At 39.5% G+C, this 26,262-nt stretch overlaps 3 protein-coding genes across 3 annotated transcripts in view; all 3 read right to left on the bottom strand.

Annotated features, from left to right (window-relative positions):
- Positions 1-227: 227 nt before the first annotated feature.
- Positions 228-13,653, bottom strand: capn9 (calpain 9). The gene is made up of 20 exons (XM_067585562.1): positions 13,231-13,653; positions 11,923-11,992; positions 11,710-11,828; positions 10,010-10,143; positions 9,371-9,539; positions 9,180-9,263; positions 8,964-9,049; positions 7,885-7,962; positions 7,258-7,418; positions 6,407-6,564; positions 5,409-5,617; positions 5,161-5,197; positions 4,994-5,074; positions 3,682-3,739; positions 2,830-2,894; positions 2,518-2,586; positions 2,328-2,406; positions 1,962-2,078; positions 807-865; positions 228-590 (listed from the first exon to the last, which is right to left on the bottom strand). The coding sequence occupies exons 1-20, from the start codon at positions 13,435-13,437 to the stop codon at positions 564-566; spliced, it is 2,067 nt and encodes a 688-aa protein (XP_067441663.1). The 5' UTR covers positions 13,438-13,653; the 3' UTR covers positions 228-563.
- A 1,990-nt stretch (positions 13,654-15,643) lies between these two features.
- Positions 15,644-21,880, bottom strand: taf5l (TAF5-like RNA polymerase II, p300/CBP-associated factor (PCAF)-associated factor). Its single transcript, XM_067585561.1, has 5 exons — positions 21,619-21,880; positions 20,642-20,783; positions 20,112-20,216; positions 19,131-19,891; positions 15,644-18,465 (listed from the first exon to the last, which is right to left on the bottom strand). The coding sequence occupies exons 2-5, from the start codon at positions 20,778-20,780 to the stop codon at positions 17,668-17,670; spliced, it is 1,803 nt and encodes a 600-aa protein (XP_067441662.1). The 5' UTR covers positions 20,781-20,783; positions 21,619-21,880; the 3' UTR covers positions 15,644-17,667.
- Positions 21,881-23,253: 1,373 nt separating this feature from the next.
- The window catches only part of LOC137180243 (uncharacterized), a 142,081-nt gene continuing 139,072 nt past the window's right edge, over positions 23,254-26,262 (bottom strand). The window contains exon 27 of the mRNA XM_067585546.1: positions 23,254-25,088. Within this exon, the coding sequence (XP_067441647.1) occupies positions 24,772-25,088 (317 nt within the window). The 3' untranslated portion in view covers positions 23,254-24,771. The remainder of the gene's footprint in view (positions 25,089-26,262) is intronic.

The raw sequence follows: 26,262 nt of genomic DNA, 5'->3' as shown, positions 1-26,262 counted from the left end.
ATACTCTTTGGTAGATGCCGTCGTAGCGGACAAACACAATGCTAACGTATGCATCTTGTACATGTGTACTCTCTGGTAGAGGAGCTATGACGCCATCGACAGGTGACCGAATGAAACGGACCGTTACCTTGATTAAAATGACAGATTTCTCTGGGTTTGGAAATTGTTGGAAATTTTTTTGGCATAATGTAGTTACTCAACTGAAGAAAATATATAACATAGGTTTAGTTGTTTTTAGACATTTTAATGCAGAATTGTTACATATTATAGCTTTAAGTAACATTTCCCCAAATCAGGCAGAAGTTTTATTCAAAATGTTTTAGTTTTCTCTGTTCATGCAGTGAAAACAAAAGTCTTTCTTGTGCAAAACCAAAAGTCAGCAAAAAATTCAAAGTTTAATTCCCCAGTCCGACACTTTAGCGCAGGCATCATCTCACATTACTTGCTCAAATAACAAGAAAAACAACATGCATGTATGCATTACTAAGGCCTGAACATTCAACACGCTGCACTCCGACATCGTTTTGTTCTTCTGGCGGCTTCTGTTTGCTTACAGCATCTCCTCAGACGTTCATCGACAACATCAGGAACTGTGAAATAAAGAGAAAATAAAGTACAATTAAATCAACATAAACTGCAATCAAATCAAGTCCCAGAACATTAAAAAGCTAAAGTCTCGATTTAGTGTTGCAAAATAAAGCTTGTAACCAAAAGGACCTGGACAAACCCCACCCATCTGGAGTACTAAAAAAGGTAAAACAAACACCTCAGAAGTATTTGCAGAGATTAGACGTGGATGTGGTTACCTGCATTATGTTCATTCTCACTCGTCCGCTGTTGTTTTTGTCCAGAGCTTGGAAAACTCCTGGACAAGAGAAAGACCTTCAGTCAGCATAAACTTACTTAAAGATGCTGTGTTTAACATTTTAACAGAAATTAATCTTTACTATAATCATGTTTAAAATTCCCCTCCACTCAAAAATGTGTTTTTCTTCTTGTTCGCACAGTTGGATGTTGTTTTCTTCACTGTGCAGAATGATGTATGTGTAGAGATTGTTTTCACATTCATCTGCTGAAAGTGGAAAGTTTCTCTGAGCTCATTGAAAATCTGATTTTAAGTGGCAGGAAAGCATCACAACTGGTCCAATATTCAACTTACACAAATGTGACATCTTGTGTCAAAAAGTTATTTTTTTTAAATGAAAAATATTTACTTATTCATAGATCCTGGAGTGTTTAATTAGGTGAAGGAGTAGATGCCATTTTAAGGATTTTAATTGAGATAATTGAACTTTTTGTCTTTTGACATCTTACAAAAAGCAGTGTGTAGTCGGGGTCACATTTCACATGTCTATGAGTTGTTAACAGCTCCACCAAATAGTGATTTTTCCCTCTAAACTTCTCACATGCTTTCATTTCAATAAATGTTCAAATGATCCAATATTTCAGCAAAAATCAAAGATTAGAGAAAAAGTCCAAAAACTGAAAACAGATTTGTGTATCAGAACTTTGTTTTTTCTTCTTTCCTCTCCCATTAATCATCTCATGACCCCTCAGATTTATCTGCTGACCCTTTGGAGGGGCCCGACCCCTAGGTTGGGAACCACTGGACTAAAGCTTTTGAAATGAAGTATATTTGTATATTCATAGATTCTGAAATTTATAAGGATGGAGAAAGAGTAGATGTCATTTTAAAGTCCAAATGAAACAGCATTTTGAGAGCATCTAACATACGTATTGTTACGTCGTAATGATTTGAATTTGATTTGAACATTGAAAAGTGTCATACTGAATCTTAACTATGTGCCACTAAAAGTTGAAGATTGATTGATGGGTGGATCATGACATTATAGGTTGACATTAGTTGGTTGGTTATTATGTCTTAATACGGGTCTGGAGGGGATCTTTAAGTATTAATGTAACTAATATAAACATATGAGGCCAACGCTAAGGTTACTTACTGAACATGTTCTCCATTCGGACGATGCAGGTGAGATAGTCGTCAAAGTCGATGTCGTAGTTGTCGTCAGCAAACCTCAAGCCGAGCAGCTGCAGGAGCCGGTTGTTCAACTGCATTCCTTCATGGGAGAAAACAGCACAAGATATGTAAAATTTACACCCAGCAAAGAGACTTCCTTACTGTCAGACTTAAATATTTCAACTAATATTGAATGAATATATTCTCTCACCATGTATGAACAATATATTTTGTATGCGTGCACGTTAATGTATGAATACATTGTAATAGTCTCACAGAAATGGCTACCAACAATAACTTGTGGTAAAAGTTCTGCACCAAGTTTAAACAGCATTCAGTCGAGTCTCACCTGCAGCCTTGAGGGCCACGCGAAGCTCATAGGACGACATCTTCCCTGAGCGGTCGGTGTCATAGGACAGGAAGAGCATCTGCAACAACAGCAGGTCACCTTTAACAAACAACCTGCACTGCCCTCCCCAAAACTGTAGCTATATCAGATTTACAGTTTTACCACCATTAGCACACAAACCAACACGTACAATCCACTTCTTCATCTTTTCCCAGAAGACCTTAAACTCTTGGAACTCGAGCTTCCCTGTGTTGTCCACCTGGTTTACTCTGTCAAAGGAAAAACCTTAAACAGCAATGTGGATACCAGCTTATCAATAACTTTAAAATCATACTTCTTTAGAATCTTAACATCCAATTTGAGTTATGTCATGTTCATAAACAGGCAGAAATACTCAGTGAAATGGTAAAAAACTGTTTATAAGGAAGCCGTTATATATGTGTTGTAGCAACAAAGTCAAGTCAGGTTTATATAAGTTTGAAATGCGTCAGTAGAAGGATACGTCCATGAGGTTGATGATACTGTGGCAGGTGCTGAGGCTCAGGCCGTCAAATCTGATCTCTTTCCCTGAGAACAAAATACATTTATATGTTGGAAAAATTGTTCAACAAAAAGATTACATGCATTAATATTGCATGATGACTCAGTTACAAGTTATTGAGTCAGACTGTCAGTTAAATGAATATTTAATTTGCACACCAAAAATGATAAAACTTATAAAGAAGAGAGGGGAAAAATGCATGATATAGAGATTGAAGGTGCAGTGTGTAAGATTTTGTGTCATCTAGCAGAACGGACTTGGCAGAAATTAAACATAATATTCATCAGTTTGTTTTAATTAGTGTATAATCCCATGAGAATGAGACTCATTGTGTTTTTGTTACCTTAGAATGATCCCTTTATATCTATCATATTGAACAGGTCCTCTTCCATAAATTGATGTCTTTCAAGCAGTTAAACAGCTAATCTGAAGTGCACAAGCTATCAGGAGATGTTGTAATGTAGAGTTGTGAATCATCTGCATAGCTATGTTAACAGATCTTATGATTGGTGATGATAGAGCCAAGTGGAAGTACATAAAGATTAAACAGAAGAGGTCCGAGAATGGAGCCCTGTGGGACACCATACACCATGTAAAATGTGGATCTCTGATGTTTAAGATAAGATCTGAAATGCAAGAGTACAGTGAAAGCCCAATGGGAAAAAAAACATTCTTCGGGGAACAGGAAGAGTCACAGAAAACAATGGGGATGATGGGAAATGTTTTAACAGGTTTTCAAGAACAAATAAAATTCAATAGAAGGAGAGAAAGGTTAAAACTTTGAGTAATTAAATTCACTCAACATTCACTTACGTCTGCTGAGAACACCGTTCAGCATCTGCTGAAGCTCCCTGACAGAGATGGCCCGGTCCTGCAGACACACAAATGTTGAAAAGAAAATTTTTAAATACATACTGATATTTGCAATCAGTGCTGAACTGAGAATAATAATCATCTCCAAGTCTGAGCTTCTTATAATATGACCATTGTGCAGTATAAAGCCCAGCAGGTGTTCATCAGTGGAGATCCCTGTCAAACTTACAGTGTTTCACCTTAAATTTATGTTTCTCACAGTGGCAGTAAAATGTTTTGACCCTTGGGCTTCCTAAAATTATTTAAGTTTCATCACTGTATAATATTAAAGCTGCATCAAGTTGTTTTTTGGCCACTTGGAGACAGAAAAAGCAAGCTGACAGACACAAAGCCCTGACAAATTATCACCTTTTAAAGTTATCATGGTTAACATGTTGGTAAACCGACCACTTGATGAATGTAAGTCCAATATTCACCCTCATTTTAGCTTTGGTTTGGTCTCTACAAACTCTTCAGAAAAATATCTGGCTCTGTTTGGTGCTGGGCAGGTAGTGAACAGCTGCCTGTTGGTACTGGAAATACTGAAAAACTTTGTGCCGAGAGGCTAAAAAGCTCCACAGAGCTGCAGAGTTGGTGGTTTTTCTCTGTGAGTTCATCACTGCGAGCAAAACCTTTGATATTACACCTTGTTTAGCCAAAAAAGCTGATGAGATGATAGTGGAGTCTCAGTGGTTTTAAGGGTGTAAGAGTAATTAAAATTAGAGCTGCAATGATTGATCGATTAATCAATTAAATTAATATCCAACTATTTTGATAATCAAAATAATAATAGACATTTTTAAAGAAAGAAATATGTGATTCCAGCTTCTTAAATATGATATTTTCTGGTTTCTTTAGTTCTCTATGACAATAAACTGAATATCTTTGGGTTGTAGACTGTTGGTCATGAAAAACAAAACATTTGAGGACATCATCTTGGACTCTTGAGAGACTGTGATTGACATTTTTCAGTGTTTTCTGGCATTTTATGAACTAAACAACTAATTGATTAATTGATAATTGCTGCAGCCCTAATTAAAATACAGAAAAACATGAGCTCAGGAATAAGAAGTTCACTTGTGGATGACTTGGACATCCAGGTCGTCTTGTTTCAGAGGGAACAAACGATAACGCTCCTTCTAGTTTATGTGAAATTACACCACATAGGTAGCGCTTTTACTGGGATTCACAGGTGCACATCCACTGGAATCTGTACTTCCCAGTATCTGAGAAGGTAAAGTCGACTGATATGAAGGTGAAGACGTTGTCTTACCGCTCCAGCCAGCTGATCGAACAGCCTCCTCAGGCCTCTCTCCTCGTCTGTTTCCTCCTCTGGTGGGCTGGGCATCGGCGGCTGGTGGAAACAACACAGCATCAGTACAAGCAGGCTCGACTGGCTGCTTTAATGATTGATTATCAATGCCTGGGTGATCCACTTACCTCTGGCAGGTCAGCATCAACATCGCTCCCCATCTCCCTGTGGAATAAAGCCATAAGTTGGCATAAAAATTCAACTGAAACAGCATTTAAACACAGGACATTTCAACCCTCCATTAAAACCATTTCTTTTAGTGGTCATTGTTTTAAATCAACTTTTGGGTTAATGTAATGTGCATGGTGACATTGCTGTGTGTGTTTTGTTGCTCCACGTCCAAACTCAACCCAGAACCCAGAGGCCGAACACTCACAGAGCTTTGGCCTTCTTCTCGGAGAAGATGCGGATGAGGAAGTCGGCCTCGTGGTGAGGCTGGAAGGTGGTGGGCACCAGCAGGTATTTCCCAGGAGGCAGCGTGAAGCGCTCCGACACCTCCCGCATGTTGATGTAGGTCCTGCTGCGAGCCTTGGACGCGTGGTAGCGGAAGAAATCCTTTCCCTGGTGGTCTGCGTCATCTGGGGCCTGATAAAGACGGACAGAAAAGAGAGCAGATGTTAGACTGATTAAATTGTGGTCAAAATGTGTAAATAAATACACAAAACATACACATTACACGCTCACTACACATATTGTTAAGTAATAAAATATGTTCAGTAAAGGCAGGAGAGTCAGACAGAAACACAAGGCTGAAAGTTGCAGCTTTATTTGAAAAGTAGGCAAAGTTTTGATTGACAAAACAATTTCATCTCAAGGACCATTTTGTAGCTGTTCTGGAGCTTTCAATCATATGATGTGATCTCTATTGGCAGATGGTGTTTGGTCAGTTGTCAAACGGTGGTAGACGTTCAAATATCCATTTTTGTTTTTCTGAGCACTTTAAAGACTTTTAGTCCAAAGTTTATTTTCCAGCATCTCCATCTGCTGATCAAGACCATGCTGTGTGGTCAAAAGCTCCAGAACAGCTACTAAATATACCTTGAGGTGAGATTGTTTTGTATTTCTAAGGTCAAGAATGAACCTTGAACGTCAACTTTCCAACTCAATCTAACATCTCAAGACCTCTCAGATTTATCTTGTGACCCTTTCAAAGCAGTTCAAACTACAACAATAACATGCTGCTTCTGCAAAACTAGTACTTTTACTTTAGTACCTTTAAAATTTAGCTGGTAATACTTCTATACTTTTACTTTGATAGGATTTTTCATGCAGGACTTTTACTTGTAATTAAGTATTTGTACATTGTGGTATTGACACTTCTACTGAAATAAAGGATCTGAGTACTTCTTCCACCACTGTCGGTTTCTTTCTGACCTCGTAAACAGCGAAGCCGATGGTCTCCAGGTCCAGACCTTCCTTCCTCAGCTGGCGTCTGTTCTTCTGCATCAGGGCGATGACCACGCTGCACACGTCGTCCTCATCGTCGGCGTCCTCCAGCACCAGCTTGAACTGCGGGTTGGTCCAAAACGTGTCTGAGGGTTGGAGATGCAGAGCTTTAGAAAAGACTGAGATACAGTTTGTCTACATTTCAACAGTTTCACGCCAACAATTCAAATTTGAAGGAAAGAAAATTCAAAACTCAACCAAAGTTTTTTATTGTGCAGGAAACTAGAAGTGATTTCTGGGATGAATCTTGACATTTTGTTTAGTGTTATATATAAATTAAATTATTTAGATTTGCTGGAAACTGTTGTTGCAGGATCTACTCGTCTTATAGATGTTGCTTTAAAGAAGCTTTAAAAAACAGATTGTCACGAGAAACAACTGACAAAGTTTAATTAAAAAAAACAGCCATACTGTTGATTATCTTTCACTATTTTTATTTTTACTATTAATCCGCTGTAAATCACTTTTTAGTGCTGATATCACAACTGGGATAATGATATATAAACAGAAAAAGTCTGACAACATCTTTTGACAATATTCCCACATTAAGGCATTTTCAGTCCGTGTTAGTTTGGTGGGCAGTGGTTTAAAGGAGCTCCATCTCCTTTTTATTTTTGCATGAAGAGCAACTGTAGAAAACGACAAAATTAAAGGTGATTTCTGGGATGAATCTTGACATTTTGTCATGTGTTGTGTTGCGCTGCAGGATCTATTTGTCCTGTAGAGGTCACTGCAGAAGCTTAAACTCCCAGATCACTCTCATTAGTAGACAATCTCACCGATGTAGTTCCTGCAGCCTCCAGCGGTGGAGCCGCGGATCCAGCTTCCCTCGAACAAGCTGACCTCCCAGTGGCGCTTAGTGTCGTCTGTGAGGGAGTCAGGGGTCATGTTGCAGATCTCCACCTTGTCGTAGTTCCTCTGAAAGTCATTGAACTCCATCCTGGAATCACAAACAACATCACTGTCGTCTCTAAATACGGTAAATGAACAGTTCTGCTTTATCAGATACAAGTTTCATAACAGATCTGCATGAAATATGATACTTTAGTTATTTATTCTTCAGGTAAACTGAGTTTAGTTGGATTTATCCTCCACAACATACAATCTTTTTTATTTATACATTTAGTTTTTGCACGGACACAGAACAGATGGGGTCTGAGACAAAACAGCACAACCAGTAGAAAAGAAAAAAGCACAGATACAGTTCATAAAGCATTTAAAAGAGTTCAGACAGAAAAAATTAAAAAATGCTCAAAGTCTAGGTGTTCAAAGCAGTCCCAGTGTTTCCAGTATATGTTGCCCTTCTCCTTTTGAAGTCGAAGGGTAATGGTCACAACTTTTAACGCAAACAGAAGCTTATGTTCAAAAAATCCCTCTTTTAGAGAAAATTCATCATGTAGTCTCACCAGAATTCACCGTCGTCTGTTGAGTTCTGCAGGATGCGAGTTTTCTCCGCTCTGTCGATGTAATCCCACTCTCTGGAGCTTCAACAGACAGAAGACAAAACAAATCTGTCACAGTCTGGCGTGTATGACGGATAACGCAGAGAACCAACTGACAGAGTTAAAGCTGAAAACCAGCCACACTGTAGATTATCTTTCATCGTTTTTTTTTACTGCGACTGTTAATCTGCTGCAAATCACATTTTGTTTTTTAGCGCCAAAATCACAACTACTGTAGGAGATTTTAAAAAGATGAACATTTAAACAGATTACCAGGAAAGGAAAAAAAAAACAAAATGTTCCAAATATTCCCACATTAATGCATTTTCAGTACAGGTTAGTTTGGTGGGAAGTGGAATAAAGGAGCATCGTCTCCTTTTTTATTTTTGTATGAAGAACATTTGTAGAAAATGATACAGACTACAAAAGACTACAGGATGTTGGGATTGACAAGATTTTAAACCTAAGATTTAAACCTTCTAACTGGTTAGATGTTTACAAAACTAAAAAAGAGACATCAGATTGATATTTTATACCGGGACTACTTGATTTGACTCATTTGGACGCTGAAGTTTCATATTAGCTTCAGATAAACTTTTAAATACATTTTTTACACAGAAGGAGGACTGTGGATTTTGTCCTCCATCACTTCCATTGTAAGTGCGTTATGAAGGGATCTTCTACTGGTCAGTATGAACAGGAGGAATGTTTACAGCAAGAAAAACAGGTTTAATGTTCATTTGGGCTCCTGACTGTTGTTTTAAGACACACTTGAATAATTGTGGATCCATCCTTTACGTGATTCTGCGCAGTTTATTTGCACAGATAAATTAGTTTAACTGTCCTGTAAAGTTCCCTCATGTCTCTCTGATCCAACAACCGGCTGTAACGTCAACTGACCAGCAGGTGGCGAGACGTCCTGTATGAACAGGAGGAATGATTACAGCGATCTCCACATGGACACCTGACTATTGTTTAAAGATACACCTGAAAAGATGTGAACGTATCCTTCAAAATAAAGCGACATCTCTCTTTATTCTTACTTGTCGCTCCACGGGCCGTTCCACTCCACCTGACCCCAGGGGTTTCTGATCCGGATCAGCTTGACCGTCCTCCCTCTGCAATTCAACTGAATCAGACAAAAAAGTTATTTTGATTATTGGTTCAGTAAAACTTTGCTTTTCTTTCTCTTTTTCATACATATCTGTTTCTACTTCATTTTCCCCGTATTAATGCTGATTGAATCCTGTGAATCTTACCTCCTCCAGGCCTGTGATGGAGTACGCGTGTCCCTTCACCAGGCCGCTGCTCGTCTTAGCTTCAGACTCTGCGGAGCTGGAGATCTGAAAAAAAAAAAGGAACACCCAGATGGGTTTTAAAGCAGAAGAGCTGAGGTGGAAATCACAATGGAACTTGTATTAAATAGGAGCTTTTTTCTTTGGGTCTTTACATCAATAGAGCATCCCATCATGGAGCCTTTGTTCAGGGCCTTCTTCATGATGTAGAACAGGTTGTCTGGAGCTTTCTTGGTGTCGTACATTTCCGCCATGCCGCCGGTGAAATCCTCCATGGCCTCCAAAGTGCTGCCACCCTTCAGGGACTCGTAGCTCCCGTGGAGTCTGAAACAAGGCGGAAAATTAATTTAGTAATTTAAAATTGAAACGTGCAAACAAGTGGACTCTATTGCAAAACTCTACTGCCATGAAATTAAGCACAACTGAGCACATTCCTGCTCCCCAGAGGATGAACTCTTTCTACTTTGGACACTTCATAACCTTCCTGCTAGCGTCAACCTCAGGACAAAATGTCAATTTTGGACAGAAGATATCTCGTAATTAAAAGGGCAGATTGTCATGAAATTTTACAAGTATATTTATGCTCCCCAGAGGATAAACACTATTCAATTTAATCACAATTATGACACTTTCATTTAGCTATGAATCGCAAAATCTGTATGTTCATTCATTTCTAAAACTTTTTAAACCAGACAAGATCAAATAACAGACGTATAAAAGGTGAGGAAGGATTTTGGAGGAGAGATGTGAAGTGTTTCATGTTTATTATCTGTCACTGATGTAAATGTTGTTACTTTGCGTAGGCTTTCTCCAGCAGGGCGCTCCAGAACTCGTTGTTGGAGGCCGAGTGCAGCATGACCAGACGTCCCCTCACCGACGGCAGCCTGTCGTCCACCACGACGTCCAGCCATTGGTTGTGTTTCCAGAACTGACGGAACACAACAAACAGTAAATAATTTGCTTGCCACTACAGCTGAGTGTGATTCCTCCCAAACATACTTCTCTTTGAGCCTTCATAGCTCTGCAACACTAAAGCAGCTGAAAATCAACACAGATTAAAGGAAATGAAGTGAACTATTGAGACCCAAACGTCTTGTATTTTTAAAAATGTACCGTATTTTGAGAGAGAATTTAACTGTAGCTGTTTTTGTACTTACAGCACTTTATTACTGCTTCAGCCCTCAGCTGTATTAGATGCTGTTCAGTCTGAATACAGTAAAAGTTTTTCATATTTAATCTATAGACTGAACCGTGCATTTGAACTCTCATTGACATGATCATATTTGTATTTTTAGATGGTTTTAATGTGTATAAACTAATTGTCTATGTGTTCATCTCTTGCCTAAAATTGCCCCTTGAAGAACAAATAAAGTATTTTGAATTTATCTGAACTGAATTAAGATTGACTGTTCTATGCTGTGGTGTGCTGGGGGGGGAGAGGGAGGGAGGGGGGCTCCGTGGCTGTCACGTAGCTGGATTCCCTTATGTCAGCGGCAGAGAGAAGGACCCTAAATAAACTGTAGTCCATCATGGACGATGGCCGCCACCCTCTGAACTGAACATTCACTAAGCAGACAATCTAATCTATCTATCTATCTGTCTATCTATCCATCTATCTATCATGTCTTTTTGTTTGGTGTTTCAGTGTTTTCAGTTTCTTGACTTCTCTTGTCACATCTGCTTTCTGTTTTTTTTCTGTGATCTTTTTTTTTTAAATTGCTTTTACTACATCTTTCCAACATACACAGTGTTTATAGGTGCAGTAAGGTAGTATATCCACATACATGTGACATACAGTTTATATTATGTGACCTTGCATCAAACAGTGAATCCCCTTTTTTCCAGCAACAGATTAATAAATAAATAACAAAGATATACTATATATACAGTATATATAAACACTTCAGTTGTTTTGCAGATGAGATTCCGGAGGTCAACATGTTGACAGTAAATTGCTTAGTTCAACACATTCTTCTTATTGATTATTATTATATTGAAAATATTATAACCATCATACCATTGAGGTTTCCATCAAACAACTGACAGTTATTTATAGCTAATAAAATATGTTGTTGTTGGGTTGAATAAGAAGACTCATCATTCAATAGTAATAGTTTGGAAGTGCAAAGTATTTCCATGTTAAGTCAAAGAGATAAAGTGAAAGATCTGTTTTCAACTGTTTTAATTTATTTGTGTCACTCAGTGGCAGCTGGGATGGATGGAAGAAGACTTAATTTACTGTATTAAAGGAGTTTCAACCATTAAATATATTAAATGTACAGTAATGAGTCAAAGCTACTTCTTCACACAGAGTCATTTATTCCCAACTATCCTGCATGAATCTGTGTTGTTTTGTGTTTGTCTCTTCTACAAGGTTGAGTTTCATCTTCCTTCTTCCTGACAGACAAGACCGAACAGTAAAATGTCTAAAAAGGCTAAAAAAAAAGAGACATCAAATGCCTCGTCAATCTGCAGCCAATCAGCCGCAGCGTACCTGGAAGTGGAAGATCCCAGCGTATCTGTGGTCAAACCCCTGGTCCTGGGGGACGACTCTGGCCAGGGCGTCTTTCTTGAGGGTCAAGGATGCGATGGCTGCCAGGAGCCAGCAGTCCCCTGCAGTGACACACAGGTGCATCGTGGGTAAATAAGTGAAACGTGAATGCACGAAAGACACAAAAGGACTCATGCGGATAAGTTGAGAACCAACCCAGCTGTCCTTGGCAGATGTCTGTCCTGTGTGCACCGCCGACGATGAACTTTGGGTTGTCACAGAGTTCCTGCCAACAGGAAAAGAACAGGTTGGTTTCTGTTTTTTTTTTTTTTTAAAGACGACGACAGGTGGGAGGTGACACTGCTGCCTTTGATAGGTGTGTTCACATTCCAGGCATATTAATCACCTTGAAATCCCAGTCACTTTAACACACAAGAAAAAAAAAAACACACACACACACCACATGCAGGCATGCAGCTGAAGTATTCACTCTGCAGGAACGCCCAAGAAAGAAATGTGTAGTAACTGTGACAAACATGAGTGGTGAGTTTCCTCTCTTTACTCCTGCCAGCCAATGTGTTTCAGCCTCACATACTGGTCACTGCTGCAGCTACGATATGTTAACAGGTGTTTAGATAAGAACTAAAAGGGACAATGAATCAATTCGAAGCTCAAAAATAGCATTTTATGAGAAATCCAAGAAAGCTTCCACTCTGGTTCACAACCTCTGAGCAGCTCTCAGCTTATCTTTTATTACAGTTTTACAGCCGTTAACAGCGAGGCATGCAGGGATAAAATCAGAGGAGGGAGCTCAGAGAGAAACTGCCCCTGCACTTGGCTCTATTTATTTACACAGCTTTCTTGCAGAACTGGTTTCGCTGCATTGGCTGGATACTTAATTGCCCTTTTTTCTGTATTAAAAGCAATAAAACCAACTTCAAAAGAACTTTCACCTCCTTCATCCAACGTTTTACTGCATTTATCCAGAATAATATCATTATAATATCACTACTTACAGATTCTCCCCTATTAATGCTCATTCAATAACGTGTTTGCTTTCTGGTTGTATTGAACCAGACTTAATATGCCAGAATAATAAACATGACTTTTTATCACTGAAAACAACTAGAATATGAAACCAACTGTTGACCCGTCATAAAACAGTCTGCATGAGAGACATAACCTTTCATTAGAGGAACAGTTCATCTAGAAAATACATTTAACACATCAAAAAACTGAATTTAAGACATACGTTGCCTCATTTAACTGATTTCAAGACCACTTGAGGTCTTTAAAAGACATTTTTCAGACACTTTTTTAGGACTAGAAGACATTCTGTCAGTAGTAGTACAGTAATAAATGAATTTCATAGCCTGTAATTACTGTATTTTCACACGTGATGAAGGGTCAGTGAGGTGGTATGGACTTCTGCATCACATAATTAAAGGTTACAGGTTCAGTTCCCCTCTGGATGCTCCGAACCTCCTAAAACATGTGAACCAATAAGGATCTGTGTCTACACACCTTGGGCCTCCTCCATTCAAACTGGACGGGAACACTCTGGCTGAAGAAGAGCGAGGAGTCAGTAGCTGGGAAGTCCGGATCCTCGAACAGGACTCCCTTCTGCAGACACTCCTGCCTCAGCTGCTCAAACGACTTCCCGTCCGACTGCGTGTTCACGGCCCGGGTCGAGCCGGAGCTCCTGCCCGACAGAGTGGACTGGAGAGGCATCTTCTTCTTCTTCTTCTTCTTCTTCTTCTTCTTCTTGAGGGAGAAGCTGAAGGAGAGGAGAGGTGGTGTGATGGAGCGAGTCGCCTGCTGTGTGTTTGATGCGAGGACAAGCCTGTCAGGTCAGTAGGGTTGGGAAGGTACACACCCTCCAGACGGGAACAGGTTTGTCCTCCTGGACGGGGAACCTCGCCCCTTCTGACTCTCTCTCTCTCTCTCTCTCTTTGTCTCTTATCTCTCTCTCTCTCTCTCTCTCTTTGGGCTCGGCCTGCAGTAAAACAGCAAGAATTCATTCTTGATGACTAACAGAGAAATGAAATAACTAGAAGTGGTGTTCTCATTCAAATCAGCGTCTTTAAATCAAGGCTCAAGACTTTTCTGTTTGCCTTTAATTAAGTCAAAGCCTTTTTAACTCTTCTATTTAATGTCTTGTGTTTCTTTAATATCTTGTCTTGATGCCTTTCATGTTTTATGTAAAGCACTTTGACTCGCTTTGTTGTTGAAAGGTGCTGTACAATTCTCTAATAAGGTCGTTTAGATCTAATTTTCGAGAGAGATCTGAGAAAACGAAGCATTCATAGTCAGACAAAGACACAATAAAGCAAACAGAAGCATCATAAATCAAGACCAAACAGCCACAATCAACAAATAAGTGATAAAAACATTACAAGAGTCATAAAGAAAAAAACATCAGATAATAAAGATTTTGAAATATCCACGGTGGATGGAGGACTTTAGTTTGAGGGCAGTTTATTCATTTAAATAAACCATTTCATAAATTTAACTTTTACTGAAGTTTGCAATAAAAACATCTTATCAAAGTCAGAATTAAGGAGATGTGTGCATATGAAAGAAAAGTGAATCTTAATTTATATTTCATGAATCTACAGTAATAAATAAATATCTTTAGCTGCACAGCTGAGAGCTGGTTTAGAGGTTGGTAAATTTAAAAAAATGTTCAGGAGGAAAACAAACCAGACTTGATTCAGAATGATGTTCAACATGTTCAGGAAACTGTAGTTAAACTGGTGAGTTTATAAAAATAAGCTAAAGATATTTAAACAATGTCTTTCACAAACTATTAATTAAAAACATCCTGAAGTTTCAGGTCAACTGCTGGATGAACTGTTTTCATACATTTATTTGGAAATTGAAAAAATATTTGCAGGCAAAGTCGAGGAATTACAGTTTTACCTCCACGCAGAATTTAAACTTTACTTTAAAGGACGGGTTCACAATTTTTCAAGTGTCTTAAACCAGCAGTCAGGTGTCCATAGTAACAGTGAAAGAGGTTTTCCTCGCTGTAATCATTCCTCCTGTTCATACTGGATATTAAAAGATCCTTCAAATGTGCTTTCAATGGAAGTGATGGAGGCCAAAATCCACAGTGTGTCCACACAGTCATTTAAAAGTCTCTGTGAAGCTTATATTCAGCTTCAGCAGTCTGAGTTAGTCATATCAAGTGGATATCTGACACATTTACAGTCTTTTTAGCATCAAATTCCCTCTTTGTGTTTCCTTGTTGAGCTGCAGGTGGAAGTATAGTAACAAAAAGAGGGACTTTGGCACTAAAAAGACTGTAATGTTGAAAGATATCTACTTGATTTGACTCATTTGGACGCTGAAGCTTCATATTAGCTTCAGATAAACTTTGGATTTTGTCCTCCATCACTTCCATTGTAAGGTCATTATGAAGGGATCTTCTAATGGTCAGTATGAACAGGAGGAATGATTACAGCAAGAAAAACAGGTTTAATGTTCATTTGGGCTCCTGACTGTTGTTTTAAGACACACTTGAATAATTGTGGATCCATCCTTTACGTGATTCTGCGCAGTTTTTTTTATTTGCACAGATAAATAAGTTTAACTGTCCTGTAAAGTTCCCTCATGTCTCTCTGATCCAACAACCTGCTGTAATGTCAGCTGACAAGCAGGTGGCGAGACGTCTTTTTCCTGATCTTGAGTGTGCAGAATTTAGTTTTTCAAAATGAGGATTTGTTTACGCAGGTCACAGTTTTGCTCTGGTGCGTCCCGTCTATCTGGTCCACTCTTAAGTTTATAGATGACTGGGTCACACAGTCTGGTGTGTCAGGTTAAACAACATTTATGTTTTGTATGCAGTGAAACTGAATCAAAGTACACAACATCAAGCCCAGAAAGGAACTCAAACCAGCGTGATACAGTCGACAGAAGGGACTGAAGCATCAGATCAAATAAATTCTGTTATTTATTTCTTATTTTGGGCTACAGGAGCGATTCAAAAGTTTACTGATGAACAGAAAAGGACAACTTCCAGGCTGAATTCATGAACAAAATATTCAAAAAACAACAACAAAAAAAATCCTCAATCAATCAGACTTTGTACGAAAACAATCCAGGAGCATCAGTTTCTGCCCTCATAAAGCACAACCTGGATGGAAACTTTTGGTAGACAAAATATTACAAAAATACAGTATATTTACACTTTTTAAGCATTGCACAGTTAATGCCACTCGCAGAATAGTGCAGAAAATACACTATGAACAGTCTCTGAACTCAACGGGCCTCAATGCAAAATGTACTTTCTTCATTTCTGAAAGTTTTCTTCCTGAATTCATCCGACGACAGCGATCTGATTATGAGCTGCAGTTTGAGAAATTTGGCTTCTTTTGTCAAATTTTTAAAAAAAGTGCGTTTTTTTTTTTTTTTTAAACCATAAAACATGTTTATATTTCTAAAACTAAAGTATCAAGATAAAGTCTTGTTTTCTTGCCTTTAAACAATCAGCATCATATCGTAAAATATCTAATTATAGTCGCTCTATCCAGGATGTGATTAGCTTAGCTTAGCACAAAGACTGAAAGCGGAGGGAAACTGCTAGCCTAGCCTCATCGAAAATGAAAAAACGCACCATCCGAAGACTCAAAGTTGTCTTATTTACATGTATTTCTTTTTAAATCAACTTGAGAATTTCATGTTTAGAGTTTTTGGAAGTTGCATTTCTTTCACTTAAGATGGAGCTAAGCTAGCAGTTTCCCGCTGCTTTCAGTGTTTGTGCTAAGCTAGGCTAAACATCAACAAGTTTTCAATATGATGCTGATTGTTGACATGATTGCAGAGTTTCGTTAAAGGCATTAAAACAATACTTAAGTTCGGTACATTAGTTTTAGAAATATAAACATGTTTTATGGCAAGAAAACTATTTAACAAAAGAAGTAACTGAGACACAGAGATGTAAAAAACGACTGGTTAACCAGCGCGTTTCATCTTTTACACATGAACTGTAACAAAGGAGGTGAAACTCTGTATTCTGCAGCAGGTAGACCAAATATTCTGGACTCCAGCGACCCAGTTTATCCCACAATACTCATCAATGTTCAGTCACATTTATATATTTCCACAAACTGATGAATTCACCATCAAATAACCGAGAAAAAACAAAACACGCCGCTGCTATTTTGTCATTTTTCTCGTCAATCTGTGTCAAACTGATTTTTGCAGCTGCAATTTTTTTTTTTTTTTTTTTAAATCTACAACATCTTCCAACAGTCACATTTTATATACAGTTCTCATAGATTATATAAAACTTGTGCATGACAGCAGAGTAAACAACCACCAGACCGTTTCCTCTGCAGCTTCCAAACATCACGTACAAGAAACTGATGAATTCTTTAATACTGAGATCTAGTGCAGGAGCTTTGGTAATGAGATAATACCACATATAGCAAATTATGCTTCAGCAATGAATGATGGACAGAAAACTAATCAGCAACTATTTTGATATTCAATTAACTGTTTTGAGACATTTTTTAAAAGGAAAAAAAAACACTAAACTTCTCTCGTTCCAGCTCCATTTTCTGTTTTTCTACAACAGTAAACTGAACATCTTTGGGTTGTGGACTGTTGGTCGGGACATAACGAGACAGTTTAGGCTGCATCAACAGGACATTTTTCACCATTTTCTGACATTTTAGAAACGTCTAATCGATTGATCGAGAAAATAATCGTTAGTTGCAGGTTTAAAAAGGTTTTTGAAGGAAAAAAAGTGATTCTTAACTTTGCTTCTGTTCTACGCTGAGAAATAATGAAGAAAAAACACACACACACACAAAAAAATATCAGACCTGCAGCTCAGTTTGGCAAAAGACGTTTTTGTTGGCTCAGAGTCCGACTGACGACCACATCTTCAAACGAACACCTGGAGACATTCGAGCGTTTCTCCCAAACACTAACAAACTACACAAGACGCCGTGGCTACTGTTCTGCTTTCTCTTGAGCAGTTCCTGTCACCAGCAGCAGGTTGCAGGCCATGAACTGGACGTTCAACACGTTGCTGGTGTTTCCAGTGTACAGTCCAACCAGTTCGCTGGACGAGCCGTCAGCTGGCGTCCCGCCGTGGGAGTTCCTGATGTCCCACACCCTGACCGAGTTGTCCATAGACGACGACGCCACCAGGCTGCTGTCCGGGCTGAAAGACAGGCTGGTGACGCTGTCTGTGTGTCCCCGCAGGTCTTTGAACAACGTCCCCGATGCTAAATCCCAAAGCTTTACTCTCTGGTCCTCGCCGGCGGACGCTAGGTACTTCCCATTAGGTGAGAAAGCGAGCGACAGCACCGGGCCGCGGTGGCCTGTGAAGAGGCGAACCGACGCCCCCTGCTGGGTGCTCCACAGCCGGACAGTCTTGTCTGTGGAGCCGGTGGCCAGGTAGTTGGAGTTGGGGTGGAACTTGACGCAATCGACGTCGGCGAGATGCCCGGCGTAGAGACGCAGCGGGTAGGTGCGGGAGAACGTCCAGAGGCGGGCGGTGCGGTCGTGGGAGCCGCTGGCGAAGTAGAGGCTGCAGGGGCTGACGTCCACGTCCCACACCGGGTAGGCGTGTCCCTGGTAGAGCACCGTGTTGGTGAAGCTGCCCAGGTCCCAGTAGCGGATGGTCGTGTCCTCGGAGCAGGAGAGCAGGCCGGAGCTGTCCGTCAGGAAGGCGGTGCGAAACACCGGACCGCTATGACCTCGCAGCGTCTTTATCTCACTGCCGGAGCCGTCTTCCTCGTCCACCTGAGGACAAACATACAGCAACGAAGAAGAAAAGTCGTCTTGTTAGCTGATATTAGCGTCTCTGTCCTGATATTATTTGTAATTAAGCAAGAAACAGCCGAATAAACAATTCTGATCATCAGTGAACAAATTCAGTGACCTGTTACAGTTTCGCAAAGGACACAAAATGTTTCTTTTTTTCCTTTAATATCTTAATCAGAATGTTGAAATTATTTCTGCTAACAAGTGATGAACATTCTCCATTATGCAATAGATTGATAAGGCAATCATTAGTTGCAGCCCTAATCAACTGTGCCGAGTCTTTCACTTACAGCAGTTTCGAGGACAGATGAATCATTTGTCAAGCTGAAATGCTAAACATGTGTTATATGACTGTAAATTGAATATTTTTGTGGTTTTGGACAAAACAAGGAATTTGAAGATTTCACTCAGGCTTACAGGAAACTGTGATGAGAGTTTTTCAGTATTTTCTGATATTTTATAGACCAAAAGATTAAATGATTAAGTGGGAGAAAAGTGTTTGGACAGATCAACTGATAGGGACAATAATTGTTAGTTATAATTTGATAAATTAGGCATAAAAAGAAATATAAACATCAGCTTGGCCTTCACACATTATAAAACAATGTCAAATATGCTGTAAAGGTGTTTTCATTTGTACTCACTTCCTCCTCCAGTACGTCACATGCCAGGTGGATGTGCGACACGTCGGCCTGATGCGGTTTAGCTTTCAGCTTCCTGGCTCGGAGGCTCCACAGCTTCACCGTGGAGCTGTCGAAGCCGGCGGCCAGCAGTCGGCTGTCGGCGGAGACCTCGGCGGTGTTCAGCAGCTGCTCCGTGTGGTGGAAGGCGTAGAAACACACGGTGGTGAGCGAGGGGGGGCCCTCGCGGACCTTCTTGATGCAGTCCTGCAGAGCCTCCAGGGCCGCCTCGCTCTGCGGGATCCCTGCAGGGACGTCCACCCCTTCCCCACCATCCGCCCCGTCCACTCCCGCCCAGGAGGAGGTGGAGTTCGGGGCGGCGGTCGCCCCACCGGCCGCTCCGTACAGCTGGTAGTCTGTACGCCTGGAGGCGGTGACCTCCACCTGCAGGTGCGTGCTGAGGGCCCTGCAGAGGGCGCTGTTGTCCTCGCTCTGCAGGTAGCGCAGCAGGTAGCTGTAGGCCGGCTCCGTCAGGTGAACCACGTACTTGTGCTCTAGGAAAGCACTCAGCTTGGGGTTGGCTGCTACGTCCTGAGCAGTGAGAACATGCCGCAGCTGCTCCACAGTGGCGCGTTGCTCACTGTCCTGAAGAAAGGCGCCGTGGAAACGACTGTAGAAACCATCTACTGCCCCCTTCAGGCCGCAGCGCACCATGTCCAGGTGGAGGTAGACGAAGAGCGGGTAGAGGATGCTGCTCACCTCCTTCGCCCAGGATATTTCTGTTTCTAATTTAGAGGAAATAAAAATGATTCAGATGGTTTTATGATCACATGACATCCAAGAAGGTCTTGTGCTTGCTATTTTGTGAATATGTTCACCCAAATCACCTGATTTAACAGAGAGCATAAATGACAAGTTGGTTCAGGTGATGATGTGTAAATACACACTCATCTTCAGCTATGTGAGGAAGTCAGTGGCTCTGCAGCAGGAATGTGGACGTCATACCTGACAGAAAAGAGCGCAGTCTGGAGTATTGCGTCTCGTACTGCTGCGGGTCGGACTGGCAGGGTGCAGCAGAGACGATGTTGGCACAACCCGACTCTGTCTGCACTGCTCACGGACACAGAGAGGAGAGGAAGAGGAGGAGGAAGAGATAAGGTGCATGATTACTCAATCACCTGTAACTATTATCATTTCACCGATGAATATAAAGTTTTTACAGGGTGTATGTTTTAACTAAGAGTTTACAGCAGAGGTGGAAGAAATGCTCAGATCCTTTATTTACATTAAAGTAGACATACCATCATGTAGAAACACTCGGTTTTAACCTTTCTGGTTGTATGAAGCTAATAAGAAATTTTAAAAGCTGTTGGCTAGTTTAAAGACCCATCGTCCATCCCACATGTACTTTTACTCATTTTGTCTGATTAACCTTTTTTCTTGTTGTTTGTTGTTTTAAGACAGACCTGAAAAATATGTGTAAAGTTAATCCCAAATCAAGTCAGTCCAACTCTGCATCGTGTCAGTGTTCTCACCCGTGAGGCTGGCAGCCATCTCCTCAGCTGACTGGAAGAGTTTGGCTCCTTTCAGGGAGGCTTCAGTGTCCACATACTGCCTCCGCTTCAGGTACTGAGCCACGGCATACTGGATCTGCTCCGTGCGAACCCGCTTCATGACCTGGGAACCAAAAACAGCTCAGTGTCAAACACCGGAGATGTTTCAGTGAAGAGGAGACACCTGCACATCACTTTCACTCTCATCCTATCTATAAAGACGGTGTTAATTACTTAAACAGTTTAAATCGGAGTATTTTAAAAATAGACAAAAAACCATCTATCTGGCATAATGACAGTGGTGTAGTACTCAAATCCTTTACTGAAGTAAAAGTACCAATACATGAATGTAAAAATATTCCATTACAAGTAGAAGTCCTATCTGTTACTTTATGTTTTTGACGTTTTACAGTGACTTTAAGAAAAGAAGATAATGTGTATTACTAATAATAAGAAGAAATAAAAGAAGAATCATCTCTGTACATCTGAAAAGTAACTAAAGCTGTCAAATAAATGTAATGGAGTAGAAAGTACAATATTTCCCTCTGATATGTAGTGGAGTGGAAGTATAAAGTAGCATAGGATAGAAACACTCATGTACAGGTACTTCAAAAATGTACTTAAGTACGTTATTTGAGTTACTGTTAACGTTAAATGTACTTAGTTACTCCTCAATGCAGCATCTCTACAGCAGCTAATCAGCTAGCAGAGCAGCGAGCTAATGCGATCATTCAGGCTAAAAACATTAGAAACGCTCCTGTTTAAACTCTAAATATAATAACTGGATTATGGTTCAGTCTGAGTGAGCTGGAGCCGTGAGCAGATCCAGTCTAAACGCTGTTACAGGAGGCTGCCTGCGTTCATATCACCGGCTAGCTTCGCAGCGGGCCTGGCGGCTCCAAACTTTTAGCGGGATTAATCCGGTTCCGCTCAACCGCCGGTTGGGAGTCGGTACTTACTGCATATCGTGCCGTTCTTCTCCGTCCTCAGTTACTGTATCCGAGCTGGGCAGGTTTTAGTGTAACTCAGTTTCCAGATGAAACATGTCGCCCCCTCCATCAAATGATGCTAACAGAGCTAGCGCGCCGCTTTCATCTTTGATGGGTAACGTCTATCGTTGATCGACTACTTCTTCCTGGCTGCGCGTATATTGATTGAGAGGGGTAAATCTATCGATCATCGACTAATCAGGTCTGGATCGTTTTCTCACTGTGAACGCGGTTGTATGGAGTACGAAAAATGACTTCAAAACTTAAAAAAAAAAGAATAAATGTATAAATACAAAAATAAATACAAAAATGTATAATAAAAAAATAAATAAATAAAATAAATAAATAAAATGAATATAGAAATGCATAAATAAATAAATGTAGAAATATATATAGAAATGAATAAATAAACACAGAAACAGCCTTAATAAAAGATTATTTATGAGATGTAGAAAATAAATCCAAGACATTAATTTAATGTCCTTTTCCATGATCAAAATGCACTTCTTTATGTATTTTTAAAAAAAAATTATTTATGCATTTGCTCATTATGCGATATTTGGTGTACATACTATGTAGCACTTACCAGCTTTTAACAACAAATGCCTTAAATTAAACTTTCAGAATTAGCATTAGCTAGTCCCTATTATGCAGACCTATTTGAATATTGTGGGAATGATATTTGATCAAGTATTATTATTCGATATATCACACCTATGCTGAATTGTTGTGTGTTTCCAATTAATTTAATGTAATCCAAGTCATCTTGTAGGAAACATGTACTAAGACTAAATAAACATCAAAATTAAAATTGAAATTTTTAGAATGGAATTTGGAGCGACTTAATACAACAGCAGGGTATGTTTTCTTTTTTGGCGAATCAATTCCTCACAGGGGTATTTTCCTCATCAGCTGTTCAGTATGTACAGTTAGAGAGCTGCTGCAAGGATTGGACCATTATGATACTTATCTCCTATACATTTTTCATTTTAAGATTATAAATTTGTAAAAAAAAAAAAAACCAAGCAAACAAACAAAAAAAACCCCCAAACAAAACATATGCAAAATTGACTAAAGGCTGACAGCATTAGGCCTACTTAGAAGGATCAGTGATACCTACCATGACAGAGCAGAAAGAGAAAAAACACCTAACTGCATAAACACAAAATCCAGACATTTGTTTATTGTTTATTAGTTAGGATCCCCATTAGCTGTGACCTAAAGCTGATCTTCCTGGAGTCCAGACATGTCACATTCTCACCCACAATTTTTGATGGATGAGCTTTGAGATGTGCAGAAAGAGTTCAGTGAAGAGCGTTGAGGACTGATAGATCAGTTACAAAAAGATCAGCATAAAAATGTATGAATGATTATATAATGTATGCTACATATATACACACACATACACTTTTTACATTGAAGTTTATATTATTTTTTAATCTTAAAACAATTAAAATACATAGCAAATTATCTAAAATATGAGAAATTAGATATTTGACAGACAATTATATGGACAATGAAATAAATTGAACAGGTAGCATGGTGGCTAAGTGGTTAGCACTGTTGCTTCATAGTGTCCTGGATTCAAACTCCAGCTGTCCCAGGTCATTTCTGTGTGGAGTTTGCATGTTCTCCCTGTGTTTACGTGGGTTTCCACGTAGGATTAATACTCCTGTTAATGCCCCTGACCAAGGCACTCGCAAAAAGAACTGGAGTTGGTCCCCAGGCGCTGTACTGCTGTTGCCCCCTGCTCCTAATGTGTGTGTCGAGAATGGGTCAAATTCAGAGGACCCACCTCCCCATGGGGATCAATAAAGTACTTCACCACACCTCCCCAGATACTATATGTTCATATATTCCCTCTATGCAGTACATGATCATAATGCATAATAACTTCTGTAGCAACATACTGTGTTCAATATGTTGAACACTGCACACACAATGAGGACTTTGATATAAAGGCCTTTTAATTTAAAAAAAATCATTTCCTTACTCCCTTTTTGATCTGTCTCCCCCTGGTGCCAAAACCAAGAACAATTATTGATTTTTTTTCTTTACATGCTTATCTGCACAATGTACACACTTTTCTTTTTAAAGAAAAAGTAATAACAAAAATAAAATGTTTATTTTTATAATAAAGAGGAAAAAATGTGTATTACACACACATGCAGAGCAGAGAGGCCTCAGCGGACAGGATGAAGATCTGTGTTCACAAATAATCTGGCAATGCCGTACCTTCCCGCAGCGTTGTATGGGGGTGTGGGTGTGTTTATCCATTATTAGACAAGGCAAGTTTATTTTTATAACACATTTCAACAAGGCAAATCAAAGTTCTTTACATAGAGCATAAAAGGCATCAAGACATAATATAAAAACAACACAATGCAATGTAAAGAGACATCTAAATACAATTAAAAATGTGTAAATTTTGGAAATAAAAAAGAGGCTAAAATAGAATAAGACAGATAAAACAGGAGAATAAAAGTTACAGTGCAGTGTAAGATATTAACCCTCAAATTTGGTTTAATTAAAAGCAAACAAAAAAGTCTTCAGCTGTGATTTAAAAGAACTGAGAGTTGCAGCAGACCTGCAGTTTTCTGGGAGTTTGTTCAGATATGTGGAGCATAAAAACTGAAAGCTGCTTCTTCATGTTTAGTTTTGACTCTGTGGACAGAAAGCAGACCTGTCCCAGATGACCATTGTCCCTAGACGACTATTAGAAAGTAACTGCCATGAAACAATCACAAAATAATGTTTTATTCATCTGATTCATGGCTTTGTTTTCCCTACAACCACTCCCTCTCTTCATTCACTCTCTAGCTCGCTCGACCACTGCTGCTTGCTCTCTCTCACTCTGGTGTCATTGAGCTAGATGGAGGAGGGGCCAACTTTGAATGTTATGTTTACAAACAGCAACTGACAAATCCTGCATAGTATACCTCATATATTTGCAGTGCATAGTATATAATATATCTATATTTACTTGACAAATCTAAGTGATAGGCTGACTGACGATGCTGCATTATACCTGAGTTTTGGATCCTAAGCATTTTTGAGTTTAAGTAAAACTCAGCGAAAATTTAAAACAGGCCGTCACTGATTTCACTACATTTTCTTTTTGCTTCATTTTAACTCCAGCGTTTTAGACAGAAATGGATCTTCCTCACAGAGGGTATCGATCATAATTTTACAAGCCTCTTTGCCCTTTTTTAGCACCGTGTCAATCAGCTCTCGTGCTTTGTCTGCCCTGGGCTTTACTTTGATTGACTCCATTTCCCCGGAGGTGATAACCTTATCATGCAGAAGTGCATCCAGCAGGTAATTCAGAACAGGATCAGACACTCTTTCAATAAATTCTTTGCGAACAGAGCGCAGCCTCTTCTCTTCATCCTCTGGGAGACTCTGAGTCCTTTGTTGATTTTCTCTCCTCGGATCAGGACCTGAAAGATAAGTAAGATGGGGGGGTGGGGGGGAAGGGATCAGAAATGACAGAAATAGTTGTGTGAAGAATGAAAAAAATAGAGCTTGAGAGAGAAGTTCAAATCTTGTCTACTATCACCTCCGCAAACCTGGTATGTCACTGCATGAAGTGGATATGTTGGCTTTGAAAACTTAGAAAGATTATTTAGTGACCACAAGTCTTTCAGGACAGGTTCACAATTTTTCAAGTCTGTCTTTAGGCAAGGCAAGTTTATTTGTATAGCACATTATGTAGAGCATAAAAGGCATCAAGACAGAATATAAAAGCAACACAAGGCAATGTAAAAAGACATTTAAATACAATTAAAAGGTATTAAATTTGGAAATAAAAAGAAGCTAAAATAGAATAAGACATAAAACAGGATAAAAGAATAAAAGTTACAGTGCAGTGTAAGATATTAACTCTCAAATTTGGTTTACTTAAAAGGCAAACAAAAATCTTCGGCTGTGATTTAAAAGAACTGAGAGTTGCAGCAGACCTGCATTTTTCTGGGAGTTTGTTCAGATATGTGGAGCATAAAAACTGAAAGCTGCTTCTCCATGTTTAGTTTTTACTCTGGGGACAGAAAGCAGACCTGTCCCAGATGACCTGAGAGGTCTGGATAATTCACAATGTATCAGCAGATCAGAAATGTATTTTGGCCTTAAACCATTCAGTGCTTTATAAACAACAGTCAGCTGATATGGACACTGAAGGAGGTTTTCCTCGCTGTAATCATTCCTCTTCTTCATACTGGCTATTAAAAGATCCTCTTCAAATGTGATTTCAATGTAAGTGATGGAGACCAAAATCCACAGTGTGTCTATTTATGTATTTAAAAGTTGATGTGAAGCTTATATTCAGCTTCAGCAGTCTGAGTTAGTCATATCAAGTGGATATCTGACACATCTACAGTCTTTTTAGCATCAAATTCCCTCTTTGTGTTTCCTCAGACAACGTTTCCCTGTTGGAGCTGCAACAAAGATGTCTAATGCCTCATGAGACCTGATGTTCAATGTATAGATTAAATCTATATGTTGAAATTTAAAGCCCCCTCCAGTGCATTTTGGCATTTTTGAGATATTTCATATTTTTCGGAATCATTTCTTAACAATGTTAGTTAGCCACACTGTTCACACAAGTTTACACAAAGT

Source organism: Thunnus thynnus, chromosome 3 (genome assembly GCF_963924715.1).
Source record: "Thunnus thynnus chromosome 3, fThuThy2.1, whole genome shotgun sequence".
Classification (NCBI taxonomy): Eukaryota; Metazoa; Chordata; class Actinopteri; order Scombriformes; family Scombridae; genus Thunnus; species Thunnus thynnus.
The sequence above is the reverse complement of the archived record's forward strand: the minus strand, read 5'-3'. Positions and strand labels throughout refer to the sequence as shown.